Source organism: Pomacea canaliculata, linkage group LG7 (assembly GCF_003073045.1).
Source record: "Pomacea canaliculata isolate SZHN2017 linkage group LG7, ASM307304v1, whole genome shotgun sequence".
Lineage (NCBI taxonomy): Eukaryota > Metazoa > Mollusca > Gastropoda > Architaenioglossa > Ampullariidae > Pomacea > Pomacea canaliculata.
Genome location: NC_037596.1, coordinates 12,617,101 through 12,631,858, shown reverse-complemented (window position 1 = coordinate 12,631,858; position 14,758 = coordinate 12,617,101). Strand labels below are relative to the sequence as shown.

Genomic DNA, 14,758 nt, shown 5'->3' with positions numbered 1-14,758 from the left:
TATGTGTAGAGCCAGCTACGAATGAAATGTCTTTTTTTCTGCCTGTGCTATTATAATTGAAAGTCGATGAATATTTTTGTCAACAGTCCACAGAATGGGAGACTGGGTGTATAAGCCAGTTCAACTGGTAAGCATACACTTACTCCATAGCATAGCGAATAATATTCATAAGCATAGGACATGATTAGTCTGACTGCATAATTGCCAGCGACAGCATAGCCTCCTAATCACAGTTCCCCTCCGCTTTGTCATTAAACGATTACAAAGAAAGTCTTCATATTTTAGTCCTACATGTAAAAAAAAAATTGAAACTGGACTATATTTGCATTAAATTTGTCAGCAAACAAAAAATAGTAAAGATTTTTATTTTAAACAGCTTTTAGTATGGGACCTTTCTGCATAGGAATTTACTCAAAATATGGTTTGCTGTCTCACATGGTTGCTCCTGCTGAGTTCATACACTCAGTTCAATCGTTTTTAGAACTAGTTGCTGCAATATTTTCGTTTCATGCTAAGAAAGTCATCAGAGAACCTAACTATGACGATGGTGAGTCATTTTATGATATGTTTAACAGGTAGGAGAGATGCTGGTGGATTCATCTACGACGGAGACGTGATTTTACAATCAAAAGCCCGTCGAGGCTCGGTAGCTGGTCCAATGTCATCATCGGCACTGACGGAAACACTGTACGGTGATATCAAAGTCATCGCCATCGTTCCTTCACTGCAAGACGACAATACAAGAAAAATATTGGAAGGAAAAGGAAGAATACAGCGATGGTTGATTTATGGACAAGATTCAGAAAGATAAAAAATATCATTACTATTTTTCATGTATTTTACTTTTGCTTTTCGAGGGACTTAAACTGAAAAACACTGGATCTGAATACATTCAACATGGATACGACTGCTAAGTTACCGTTAACACGTAACCTAAAAATCTAGCCTGAAATACTGTAATTGTTAAGCATAAATTACAGAAATCTTAAAGTGTGATATACTGTGTGTGTGTTACTAAAAAATATAAAATCTCTTATCCTTATATTTTCTCAGTTCATCTGTGTCTTTTCTTTACTGATCTCTACTTATCTGTCGGTCTAACATGCAAGCTTTTGTACACATGCACATATGTTACACCAAAAAAAATAGTAAAACTTTATCATGGTTTCATTCTTTATTAACGCTGTTACTCCTACTATCCGACTAACACCACGAAACTAAAACTAGAGCTAGCCAAGGATTTTTTTTATCAAATAAGGAGGATAAGTGAATGAATAAACGATTGAACTTTCTTAGAGCAGGAGATAGTTTTCCTCTACAAATAAGAATGTGGTCTACTGAGACATCTAAGACGACAGAGAGACAGTCAGGAAGATTTTAATTTTCCGTGACAGATGTTCCGTGAAGAACTGGCTTGCTTTCTTCTAGTGAAATAAGAGCCTGGTCTGTATAATCATATTTCTCATACAACAGAGGATTTGTTCTGTGTGAGAAGGAAGTATAAAGTGTTTATTTCTTTGTGCAAACTTTACGGACACTTAACATCAAGGACAAAGAGGGCATTTATAAGCCTGTGATAAGATTATTATTTATACATGCATACACACACTCCACCCACTGACAGGCATCAGTGTAACATTCATTCTGTATGTCTTATATGTTTATATGTAAATTATGAATGTCTCTATGTTGTAGTACACTTACTTAGCAGGGTGGGGTGATTACACGAAGTATCTCATTAAAGCTGTAAAATAAACATATAATTGTTGGTGGCTTGAGAAATATTCATTGTCTACCGGTCGAGACAGTACCCGGAAGGTAAAAAATATTCGTAACTCTCACGCGGTGGAATTTTATCTTGCATTTTCACTACTTCTTCTTCTTACCATCTTACAAATTAGGGATGATTATATTGTCTTTGAAGTCGATGGCCACCCAGCCCGCCACTGCTGAGGTCTTGCGGTAGCAACGGAGTCAGTCTCCCATCTTGCTTGTCACTTGAATTCATGGGCACAAACATGCAATCACACGCACAAAACCACATACATTCTTTTCTCTAGCATGCACTCATTAGTAATGATTGGTGACCAACCTGGACACCAGTCTACTTCATACAAAATGCTAAGCCAGCGCAGATTTATTAAGATAGATATGATGTTATCATCAATGTATTTATTTAGGTATACTGTAGTTTTAGTAAATAACGAACATTGTCCCCTTGAACGTTTTCGCCTGTCCACATCAGCTTTTCTTGGCTAACCATCTTGTTTACCAAAATCAGACCTCTAGTAATGCTCGCCTGTCACAAACGTCGCTTTTCACAGGAAGATATTTATGTTACAGAAATGGGATTTGAATTTTAACTTCTCTCTGCTTATTCCAATCTCATATTGTCGTTATTTTATTAAAACAATTTAAACAGGTTTTTACACACTCTGCTTTGAATTTTTAATTGATCACCCACTTCCCATTGTCCTAGAGGTCTGAAAGTTTGCCTAATTATTCCTTTCCGGTGACAATGCGATATTAAATCATTCCCAGCAGTCCACAAGGAAAAACATATTTTTTTAAATGTTCTTTATTCTTCAGAAAATTAAAATTTCAAGAAATGTAACTCGTCACACTTTATTCCACTTTAACATCCTTCTCTTGGATTATTACATTTCAAGAAAAAATCCCTATAAAACTATAGAATTTGTGAAAGCAGTTACAGTTGTAGTAGATGTTGAGCATCCGACTAGAATTAACTAGTTTTTATTTAGAATCAATACAGACAATGAATTCAATAAATACAATGTACACAATATAATGTATGCAATAGCATTATGTAATAATGAGCCTATGGCAATTTACAAATATTCAGCATATCACCTTTGCAATCCAAGTGGTTTTTTTTAAATAAAATAGTAAAAAAGTATATACTAGGTTATATTGCACAACACCAAAAACAATATTTATTTGCTTTTGAAACAAAGGCTTGTTTGACGCCAATGGAAGTTTTCCACGCCCCAGTTCCTGGTCTTCTCTAGACAAGACAAAAGGCTGAAAAAATCCCTAAATCTCTAAAGAATAAAGGCTAAGTGGGTGTGGGTCAATCCAGATGTAACAAACAGAATGGCAGTTATTTACAATATTGGTAAAGACTGCTATCTAGTCAAGTTTGCAAAACCTATGTAGCTAGTCGACACTAAATACTTTACACTATATATATATTATAAATACTAACTAAACCTATAACTAACTACGTAGTTCAATGTTTGCAAACATCATATTTTAACTACTATATATTAAAATAGGCATCCTAGTCAACATTTGGATAGATAAAGGCATTCATGTTTACTTTTCTGAAATTGAAATAAATGATTTCATTAGTTATGCTAAAAGTGAAATAAACAACTTTATTAGATGTGCTGAAATTGAAATAAACAATGTATTAGTTGTTTCAAAATTGAAATAAACAGTTGTATTATTTGTGTTAAAGTTACATCTAGGCAAACAACACAATGTGCTTTTATTTCCATAAAACAAGTGCAAAACTAATGCAATCATGACAACAACAATTATATAAATCTAGATATCTATTTTCGAGTCACGCCTTATGTTTGATTTCCCGAAGGTTGGCTTTGTGTTTCAGCGTTAAAGGGAACATCAGTGCTGAAGACTACGAATAGAAATGTCGGACAAAAAACTATAATCAAGTGTTAAAGAAAACGGAAAAGGAACAAAAAAAGAAAAAGCGACTTTTATAGTTCAAAAACAATCTGTTCACATTTCCCAGATTTTTCCAAATATACCAAAAATCCTAGAAGTATACCTGTCTGCAAACTGACTCATAATTAACATTTTGATGAACTCATCATTCCGGATAAATGCTCAAATCCTTAAAAATTGCCAACAGTGTGTCTCATGTTCTATTGCAACGTGGACTAAGTAATGCTACTGCATTGTGGCGCAGTGTTCAAGTTTCTACCCATGGTTTATTAATAAAATGACCTACCGTAAAATATAGCAAGTTACTGTAAGTATTTCTTTCAAGTCAGTTTATAATTACAACTTTAACCATCAGTACGTATTCAAAAGACATCGGGGAAAAAGCTGGTGATAATAAAGCTTGCGCTGATCTTCGAACTAATCAAACTTTTTCAAAAATGTTTTGTTCCGCCTGACATAACGGTCAGTCCAGTCAGGATACCAAAAGCATAGAAATAAACCATACAGGTGTGATGTAATTTTAAGTGACTGGCATTCATTTGATCCCACTGGGGACCATGTAGAAAAGATTAAAAAATAAGCAACAGGTTCATTCTACTGTGGAAAGACAAACCTAAAGAAGCCATGGGCAAAAACTTGACACACACACACAAAAAAAAAAAAAATCCGAAACATTATACAGAGTAAGTAATACGTACTAATGAACTGTTTGTTGTGATTTTTAGCTAAGTTAAGTAAAACAATTATTATTCCATCCATTTCAAAATTTTAATGCTCATTACGACTTTTGAAAACACTTTTGCTTTTACTGTGTTTCGGGGATATTATTTTATTCATGTCATTTGTAGTAATTAAGTTTGGCCGAGACGGAATTGGGAAGTTTACGATATTTTGACATCCGGAGAAGTTCTAATATGGCTCACATCTTAATCTCTTCAATATTTCAACCAGTGGCAATAATTTGTGTTTTGTTTTTCCTTGTTTCAGTTAAATCATGGCATTCTTAGTTTGCCTAAGTCTTAAGTCTTTTTCTTGTTTTTTGTGGTTGGTTAATGAACATTTGATATACATAGTTAAACTATTCTACTTCTGAATGATTTTTTCATAGTTAATTGTTTCACTGGATAGTCTGAAAGTCAGTGATGTAGTTAACTTCATTGCCACTGGTCGTCCATGGACCAACCACCGTGAATTGCCAGGGCTAGAGGATCGCTCTTAGTTTGGTCTCTACTCTCAACCTTTAAGAGTGGGTTTGTTTCCCAGTCTGCAAAGGTTGAGGTGTAGAGACATGTAAGCCCTCTGACCGCGGCAAGGTAGCGATCCATCAGAGGGACGCACACAACACAGTAGCACATATAATCCCTTGGTGTAAGGGAGCTCGAGACACATTGTTGGCAGTTTTTTAAAGTATTTGTTTACATGGATATATCCGACAAAATTAAAGTGTAAATAGCTAAAATTTTGTCTAAGATATAAGAACAAATGGGAAAATTTGAATGATAACATCAATGCAAAAAGTGACTGCCTGCTGGATAACAAAATCCAAAGATAAGGCCACGTTTTTAGTTTTCCATTATTATAAAAAGTTCCCGGTGCAGGTCTTGCCAGCACTTCCTCCCGCCTGTCTCCGAGTGTAACGGCGTGCTTTGTGAGATGTAAGTAAATGATAATACACTCCGATAAAAAGTCGTTTGCAGAAGATGAATAATGAGCTGCTTTTATCAAGTACATCGATTCATCCATGTTTCTCTCCTCCAAGCTTCGAGCTCCCACTTTTTTCCTCGAAGCCCTCATCGCTGTTATTTTCATCAGTGTCGCAGTCACTGCTTTTTTCATCACTTCCCTTTTCCTCATCGCTTCCCTTTTCCTCAAAACCTTCATCGTTCTTTGTTTTATCTGATTCCTTATCACTGCTTTTCTTCTCATCGCTTCCCTTTTCCTCAAAACCTTCATCGTTCTTTGTGTTATCTGATTCCCCATCACTGCTTTTCTTCTCTGAACCCTTGTTACAGGCATTTTTTTCATTTGATTCTTGCTCATTCCTGCAAACAAAAACCACAATCAAAGCCTCAAATGAATCATTGCTTTGAGTGAAAAATATGGAATGGGCACGAAACAGTTTGAGCTAAGAATGATATCATGGTTTGTGCTGTAATAGGAGACTACACAGGAGTAAACTACAAGTGCGCAAGCACTTTGCATCACAATTTCAGAATAATACATTCTTAGAAAGAAGCTTGTACTCATTACCGGCTATTTAAAAAAAGAGGTCAAGTGTTACGATTAAATGCCCTATAAGTTTATTTTCAAACAATCGCTTTAGGTGACCATTCATACCAAACAGTAAAGAGATATAATATAGGTATGGTTATATATGGCCATGCAATCATCAATTTAACTCTTTGTTTACATACCAAAGAAATGGCTCCTTCTCATCTATGTCACTGACATCTGTTTCCTTCCTGCAAATAATAACAGCAAGTAAACGTAACACAAGATGAAATAGAAAAGCTATTACTTGCCCTAGAGTCAACTAAGGAAACATGAGTGTACAGATTTACTATATAAATGAACATGTTTTTATTTAGAAGCTCTCAAGTCGTCTCGAATGAACATTAATACTATTTTAAAACATTGTCCAGGGTCCCTACTTTTTGTTTTACTTTCTGATAGATTATAATTTCTTTTAATCGCTGGATGAGCTGTCTAAAAGAGTTTTCAGCCACGCTTCCTTTGTTTACATATGTCCTTGTATTTTAATCTTGTCATTCGTCGAAAAGAAAGTTTTTGAATGACGACAGTTAATAACAGTAAATAAAGACACGTGCATATATTTACCTGGTGGTGTTCTGTTCATTTTCCACCATTATGTTGTTTACGTGTCCTAACACAGGGCTTTCATTCCTATAAAAATACGATAATTTTGCACGATATGAAATTAAGTGATGAAAAGGAGTCCAAAATACATGATAATTATGATGTGAACTAAAGGGGATTTAGAAGTAGTTCTACATACCAATGAATAACTGTTTAATCATTCAGTTACTGTAACGCATATTTTAAAATGTAAAAATCCTGTTATCAGTCATATTGTTTTACCACTTTCGTATGTTATGGTAATAGCTGCCTTTCTAAAAGAAACAAATACATTTGAGAGTAAGTTACTTGGGACATGCGATCAAGCTATAGTCAGTTTGATAAGAAAAAGACATTACACTTCATTACATTACACATCAAACGTGAGTGGGTGAACACACTTTACTCTTTGTTTCTTTTTTCTCTATCCATCACGGTGTTTAGGCCCATCCATGCTTCCTTAGCGTTGCCCTCGATAAGTTGCTTTTGTACCCTCTTTCTGTATCCAACTTTGGGTGTTTTGCCTTTGCTCTGAACTCCTTCTATTTTCTTTCACTTTCCGTTTCTCTCCCTGCATAAAAGTTATCTTCTTTTCATCGAGACAGTGTTTCAGCTCGTTACTCAGACATGGTTTGTTATTCGGACAGCTGTAGGTCTTCTTGGTAGTGATGACAGATTCTTTACAGAAGGCGATATAAGGTGTGATAGTGTCTGCCAGACAGTCCACCTTGGCTCCACAACTAATGAAGAACAAATCCCAATCGGTGGCCTTAAGGCAGCCCATAAGCCTCTCAACTGCTTCAAATGTCCAGGTCCTAATACACTTTTGTTGGCTGTTCGTGCTTAAGGAGCTGTCTGTATGTGGGTAGCATGTGAACTATGTTGTGGTCTGATCTGTGAAGCGGTGGGCGGAACTTGGAAACATAAGCATCTCGCACATTACCAAAACATCTGTCGAGGCGGGTGGGACATGTGACGTATTGATGGAGACGGAAGCAGCTTACTGACATCACAGCGGTTGAAATCCCCGATCTGAAATACTTGCTGGTCGACTGATGAAGTCGTCGCTCGGTTGTATGTGTCCGCGATGTGCTCAACTGTAAGGTTGAAGTCTGGGCCAGGTACAATGATTGGACCGAATTCACGAGGTCAATAGTGTGGACGTATCTATTAGTTCCTCACATAAGAATCACAACAGAACAAAACCAAGAAACTCACAGAAAAATATTCGTTCATTCACTCACTGCTGAAAATGCCACCAACTTGAAATCTATGTTTAAACGCTTTTAGATATTACAGTTGAGGTATTAGGGGATGTAGTTTATGTTGCGATAAAATGAAGTCTCGCGGTTGTTGATCCAATTAGGTTTCTACTCTAACTCTTCTTCCCTTCTGTTATTTCTCTGTAAATCACATTCTGTGCCTCGAAAACTATCCCTCGGGTAAAGCAGTAAAGAAAACAGTTTTTGTTTGAAAACCAGCTATAATATTCTACTTACATGTTAGGTTCCTCTGAACAGGAAGGACCTGAGGAAGACAAATGTAAGCGTGTTTTTAATGTAGTAACGTGTCAGATATTGCTACTAATATAAAGTGTACCATTTTTACCATTTTCTTAATAACTGGTAAAAGGACAGAAAAATAACCTGCTTGTAAAAATAATAAAGTTTGTTAAAAAAAAAACAAACAAACGAATACTAACAAAAGATTTCAGGTGCAATTTCATCACTGATCAAAATGTGTATTTTCTTTAATATTTTATATTCTTTAGCTAGATTTTTATTTTCGATATTGCTCTGTTATTATATTTTTACTGTAACTGATAAAATTTGCTTTTTACTTTGCTTATGCTTGTATCTTCTGAACAGAAAGATGATGAGGAGAATGGTGAGGACGATGAGAACAGCTCCAGAAATACAACCAATAACTATTCCAAGGTTGGTATCTGCATGAACGAAAATAGTTTTATTTAAGTTGGATGTCAGTAACCAATCAACAGCATTTGAAAACACTTTTATAGTAAGCGACTGCAAGAAAATGTTTTGTTTAATGTAGTCCTTTACCGAATTTCTATATTTTGCACATAAACTCAAAATACCAGTTGGTAGGGCGTGCACAAAAATTTGTAAAACACAATAAAAGAAATGTCAATTTTATTGTAAACTACTTGCCTCCTTTCCCGGAATCATCTGACATCGGAAGAAGCGGTTCAGGTGCTAAAGGCAAAAAAAATTATCCTTATCATTTTGTTCTTATTCAGCTCACAGATGCAACAAAGTATCAACACATCAATAGTCTACTTATAAAATCAGGAAAACCTTTTAAATCTTGCTAACAATAAGCCACTGTGCAGCTATAAAAGCAAATGCAAAAATTCCAAAGAACTTTGCATTGGAAATGATCCTTAATTTATGCTATCTTGAGCTAAAAAAATAGAGACGAATTTTGATGTTTTAGAATTCCAAGTCTCTAGAAAAGCACTTCTTGTCACATGTGGAAACAATAGAAAAACATTTTACGCGCAGAAATTTTTGAGCAGATAATTTGTAATTCATACTAAATTCTTGAAAATAGTAAAACATACTTATATGATTTCGTATGTATGTAAACAACGTATATACTGTATGTATAGTGTTTTACTAGCAAGGTAATCACATTTAAAACTTCACGCATAACCACCTTCTCTGTACTTGTCTTTCTACAACTCGAATAAAATCCTCTGTTTGCCAAGAAAAGTTTGTAGCAATGTGTGTTTAAGGGTCAAGACTGCTTGCAGATCTTACCAAAGTATATTTAAAACATGGCAGCTGCATAACAAATAACCCCACCCTCAACTTTTGCCTCGGCTTCAGTAAATCCGCTGTCGGGGCGCCAGCTCCCTTTCGGGTTTGGCTGTCGTCCGTCATTAGTCCAGTCTCCTGGTGTGCTTCATTACCTCCGCCATCTGTGACGAGTTCTCTGGTTTTGGTTTCTGTAACATGCTTTTTTTTACATGGTGGGGTTGTTAGCCCTACCACAACCTATTTTACCTCTAGGTGAGGTGTCAACCTTAGTCGCCTCTTACGACTTGCCTGGCTGGATGGCAGGGACCCTATTCTTACAATGCTTGCTAGGCAAGCATACCCCGGGGTCCCACAGGGGTGTATAGTGTTTTACTAGCAAGGTAATCACATTTAAGACTTCACGCATAACCACCTCTGTACTTGTCTTTCTACAACTCGAATAAAATCCTCTGTTTGCAAAGAAAAAGTTTGTAGCAATGTGTGTTTAAGGGTCAAGACTGCTTGCAGATCTTACCAAAATATATTTAAAACATGGCAGCTGCATGACAAATAACTTCCTTATCAAGACTCATTAAGCATTTTATGAAAGTTTATTAACATTTTTTTAATGAACCTGAATTTGCTTAAAAAGCCTTAAAAAGATATGTTTACTCAAACCATTTTGCTTGACTACTTCTTGCTGTGTTTTTTAATAACAAGTTTCTAAGATATATTTTTAAACAGCTAAAATTATTAGCATGAAAGGTAATTACTATTTTATTTAATGAGACTCTTTTGCAGGTAATCCTTACAATAAATAAGAGGTGATATGTAATCTACATGTCCCTGTTATTTCTCATAATATCTTTAAATCACTACTTACCACTTTGTAACAAATTGGTGACACCTTGAGGCTCAACAGTGTTACCACCCATGTGGTTTTCTGGAAGAGATTCACAAAAAAACAATGAAGTATAAAAATATTTAGTACTAAACATAACCCAAAACTATGAGATTTGCGAGATGAAATAATGTGTTAAAATAGAACACAATCACAATTTTTATTTAAGCGACTTTTGTGCTAGTCAGATGTTCTCAAAGAAGACAACTGATGAATTTAGGTAATATTTTATGGATATTTTACTATTTCAGAATGCAAGTCTACAGCAGCTGATGAGTGTGAATTGTTGGGTACCAAAGAGACATCACCACATCTCCGTCTAGAGAAAGACAAAACGACAAACTTCTGAGTGCTTTACCTGTCACTGGCCATGAGCATCCTACTGGGCTGATTACTTGCTGGCCTGAGAATTGGTACTTGAGACTTCCAGGTATATCATTGAGGTCCTCAGGTAATGTGATCAGGGCTTCATTATCAGATAGAAATTTAATTCCGTATCCGTCTTCGATGTCACACTTGTAGGAATCTGACCATTTGAATCTGATAATGCTTGCTGTAAAACATTTTTTACATTAAAAATAAATAACAGCTGTGGCTATAAAATAATTTGAGTTAAGTACTAGACAAATAAATGAACAAATAAATGACTAAAACAATCCGGTTCCTTAATTGGAAAACACTTTCGTTTTGCAGTTAAAATTAACCCAAAATATGTAAAATATGTTTCCTGTAAAATCGTGTATTATTTTAGAAGTTGAAAGTAGTATATCTTCTTAGAATATTTAGGTCCTAAGAAGCGAAATCGAAAAAGATGCAGTTCCAGTTGGCCCTCAAGTCACTGTTAAAGCAATTGTAATATTATCAGAGACTACTACTAATGGCCATACGACAAGTCAGCAATTAATGAAATATCCCGGTAAAGCAGTTGACCTGTAATCAGGTTTAAAGTACAAACAAAGAAAATTGTGTCCAACACTTAATCTTTAGCCCCAAGCACTCTATCCTCTTTGTTTTGGCGACAAGCGCCCAACTATTTATACCTGTATCAGCTTTAAGAAAGCAATGCAAATACAAAAGTGCACATATCTCCTACAATTTATTATTTCTGTTTTGACATCTGCTTTAAGAAAAAAACGTTTTAAATGCAATAAGAAACTTTGTGTAAAAAGCACTACTTGAAGCATTCAGATTTTTCCTCAGTTACAGAACATATTTTATAATAGTTAACGACTTTTGCCGCTAATCTCGAGTCTGACTGCATTTAATTCTTTAAGATTGTCTTGGCATCAAAAAGCAAAAAAAAAAAAAAAAAACACAAAATAAACACACAAAAAACCGTCGATATAAGAAGTGTTGTCATGTAACTAGTGCTGCATGTAACAGATAAGCATTAAAATCTTATCACCATACTTAACTACTTTCACGTCTCATCAAAATAAAAATAAAAGAATGGGCAAAGATGACAAACTAGATTGTAGAGATTTAGAGAATTAGATAGCAAGACAGGTAGGCAAGGCAAGCGAAAAGACAAACAGACCAATGGACAGACAGTCATTATAGTAATTACTTTGCGTTCCCTGATCAGGACAGAAGATGAGTTTGAAATTTTTGTTGTATCCACCTTCGGGAAACGTAAATCTGAGCTGGTTTGGTTCACAGTCTTGAAAACTGCACGCCATTTTTTGTGTCTGCAAAACATGAGACACACGGCTATTCAGAGATACATAAATGACCATGAGCATAAAATATTTTGTTTTTTTTCTCCCATTTTCACTGCTCGCATTGGTGTAATCTTTGGTATAAATTCGCTAAAGCTTGTTACTGATTAAGAAATGAAAACCTCATTAGTGGATTAACTGTGAATTAATTGTTTGCGTTATTCCTATCCATAATTATCTTGTTACCGCAGCTTTTTAAATTATTTGTTAAATGAAGTAAGTATATGCATATGCATAATTAAAATAAGTTTTTAGTCACGAATGCCAACAGTTTGTTTGGGCATCGAACGACTGGACCAAGGTCGAACTTAGATTCCTACAAAATTTTCTTGTTTAATTTTTAGCTACTATGCATTAGTTTGTCAACTAATGGTAATGGGAATACAGTTCATTGTTGTCAGCAGTCAGGGCCGTGCTTAGGGGCAGGCGGACGAGGCATCTGCCTAGGGCCCCGCGCTTTTGATTGATATGGTAACTAGGCATATGGAAGTGTAGTCAGCCGTGGCGTGAGGGCCCCGCACATGCCCTTTGCCTCGGGCCCCGCGGGGGCTAAGAACGGGCCTGTCAGCAGTCAGGTGAAATGTGCAGGGGAAATAGTATCTGCGTTAGTGTTTAAAAAGTTGAGATCATAAATCTTTTTGGTATCCATTTACTTTATAATGTTAGTTAAGAAGAACGAACTTGAGTTTTGTTCACATTTGAATGACTCGAAATAAGTATTACTACATTACTTTAATGCGCCTTTGCGCTCTCCTTCAACATATATTTATATCAGCAATGTAAATATAAGTTTATCGAAAATATATCAACGGGTTAACTAAAATTAACCTTGATAATATCTGACAAAAAGAGCAAATCAGCCAGGCATGTAAGCAGATGCTACAAACAGAGAACAGAATAACCGTTGCGATCGCGGGCTCGATTCGGAAAATATCACCAGTGAAGTATTCTATTAGTCTTCAACATACGTTCACAGATATGTGCGACATAGGGGTAGCATCGTAGAACACATCGCTCTGTACGTAAATGAATACATAAGGTAGGCAACTACTGTAACCTTTAGGAGTTGTTCTATTTTAGATTACTTCCCTTTAACAAACGAGAGAGAGAGAGAACACAGTCGACCAATCAGGTATTCGTTATGTTTAAAAGACGACAAAGGTTCAGTTAATACTCAGTGACATAATTCATCATGGATTCATACTCAAACAACCAAAAACAAGAAAAAAAATACAGCAATTAAGATTTATATTCTAATGTATGTTGTAATATATATATATGCTTTGTACTCTATGTTTGTTCATATTGCGTAAATAAATTTTTGTTAATTTCTCACGTTTGACCTACTTCCCGATTTGTAAATTATCGGTAACATACGCTTACAATCTTTCACTTTATTTTACTACCAAAAAAGCCAAAATGAACCGGCCCTGTAAATTATTTCTGTAAAACCTGCTTTTAGGCCTAAGCCTGTTTGAAGGACACCAGCGGATAAAGGTCAAGTGTAGATAATTGCACACATATGCATTTTCCGATACAACACGTTAGAACTAGAGAATATTTACCATGAGTAAAATCAGTTTTACGAAGAATATACCCTGACAAATCTAGGACTCCGCCCTCCCTTCAACCCTTATCTTTCTCTCTTGCGTTAGTTTGAAATTATTCTGAAGGTACTTATCACCGGGTTATCTAGCATAACGCAGAAATGTAAAATTCGTAAAGATGTAAATGCAATAATAATAGAAAATTATATTTAAAATTTATTAATCATTATTAACAGATCGTTACTATTAACAGATAACTTAGTGATATATATTTACTAGCGACTTACTTTGTCTGAACAGCTGCGTACAAATCTTCGCGAACTGCTGCTATGAAATCGGGCCTAGGCCGTTGTAAAAACCTAATCAACATCAGCCACATGACGTGACTAGCAGCAGCGCCTTCCGGAAACCATTGAGCGCGAGTAAAAGGGACGTAACTTCATACATGGCGAGAAGAGATGTGTGATGTCCAGCGATGATTGTCATTGAATGACAATACGTTTATGTGCCACTCTATCTAATCTCACATGTGTTTCAACATTGATGTGTCAAATATAGAAGAATTATAATTCTAATCAAAGACTTACATAGGTGCTTTAATTTCATTTTGCATTTGTTAACTGTGCGTATATAAGCTTTTTTTCCAGCCTGGTGACATTATCTGTGTATACAATACACCTCCAGGATTGGTATAAACAATGTTTAAATAAATTATTTTCTTAAAGGCAAGAACGCATTTAGCCGCCATCTTTGAGTCTATTCTCTGGCTTGAAAAAAAGGAACAAGTGCCATGAATAAGATGGGTATAGTTACTAAAATATTTTGTTCTTTAACACCACGTGCCTTTGGTTTACATGTAGATAGTAGACGAATCCGTATGTTCTCTTTTTATATGTAAATAATGATAGATTCGCTCTCTGTCTCTCTATGTATAGCTTGCTAGAGGCCTCGAGTGCCTCAAGATTTTGGGGAACTTAATTAAGCTGTAATTACAGCGAACTGTAAAAGGAAGCTGAAACTGTCCAATCTTAACCGCACGGGTTGAAAGTCGTGTACTTATAGTCACTGTGTTAAAGCTGTTGCACTTAAAAAAACATGGCCTGACTATGGAGACTTTAAGTCAAGTTTGTTGTTTTTTAACGACATTATTTGTGATACAAAAGCAAACCTTTGCGTTTACATGTAAGTACTTCAGTTTTGTCAACTGTTGTATAAGTACGTGTTCAGTAAAGAATTCGAATTGTAAATAATTGTTTAGAAACA

General features: G+C 35.5%; 2 protein-coding genes across 3 annotated transcripts in view; one reads left to right on the top strand and one right to left on the bottom strand.

The window, feature by feature from the left end:
- LOC112568573 overlaps nucleotides 1-14,758 on the top strand; it is a 170,877-nt gene that overhangs the window by 146,297 nt on the left and 9,822 nt on the right. The window lies entirely within an intron of this gene.
- LOC112567433 lies at nucleotides 2,898-13,870 on the bottom strand. Of its 2 annotated transcripts, XM_025244120.1 has the most exons (11): nucleotides 13,783-13,870; nucleotides 11,798-11,918; nucleotides 10,589-10,783; nucleotides 10,213-10,272; nucleotides 8,739-8,783; nucleotides 8,408-8,512; nucleotides 8,067-8,094; nucleotides 6,550-6,615; nucleotides 6,126-6,173; nucleotides 5,633-5,753; nucleotides 2,898-5,545 (listed from the first exon to the last, which is right to left on the bottom strand). In XM_025244120.1, exons 2-11 carry the CDS (start codon nucleotides 11,907-11,909, stop codon nucleotides 5,447-5,449), a joined length of 879 nt encoding a protein of 292 aa, XP_025099905.1. In that variant the 5' UTR covers nucleotides 11,910-11,918; nucleotides 13,783-13,870; the 3' UTR covers nucleotides 2,898-5,446. The 2 variants fall into 2 exon arrangements, with proteins under 2 accessions (XP_025099905.1, XP_025099904.1); XM_025244119.1 differs by having other exon boundaries at nucleotides 2,898-5,753.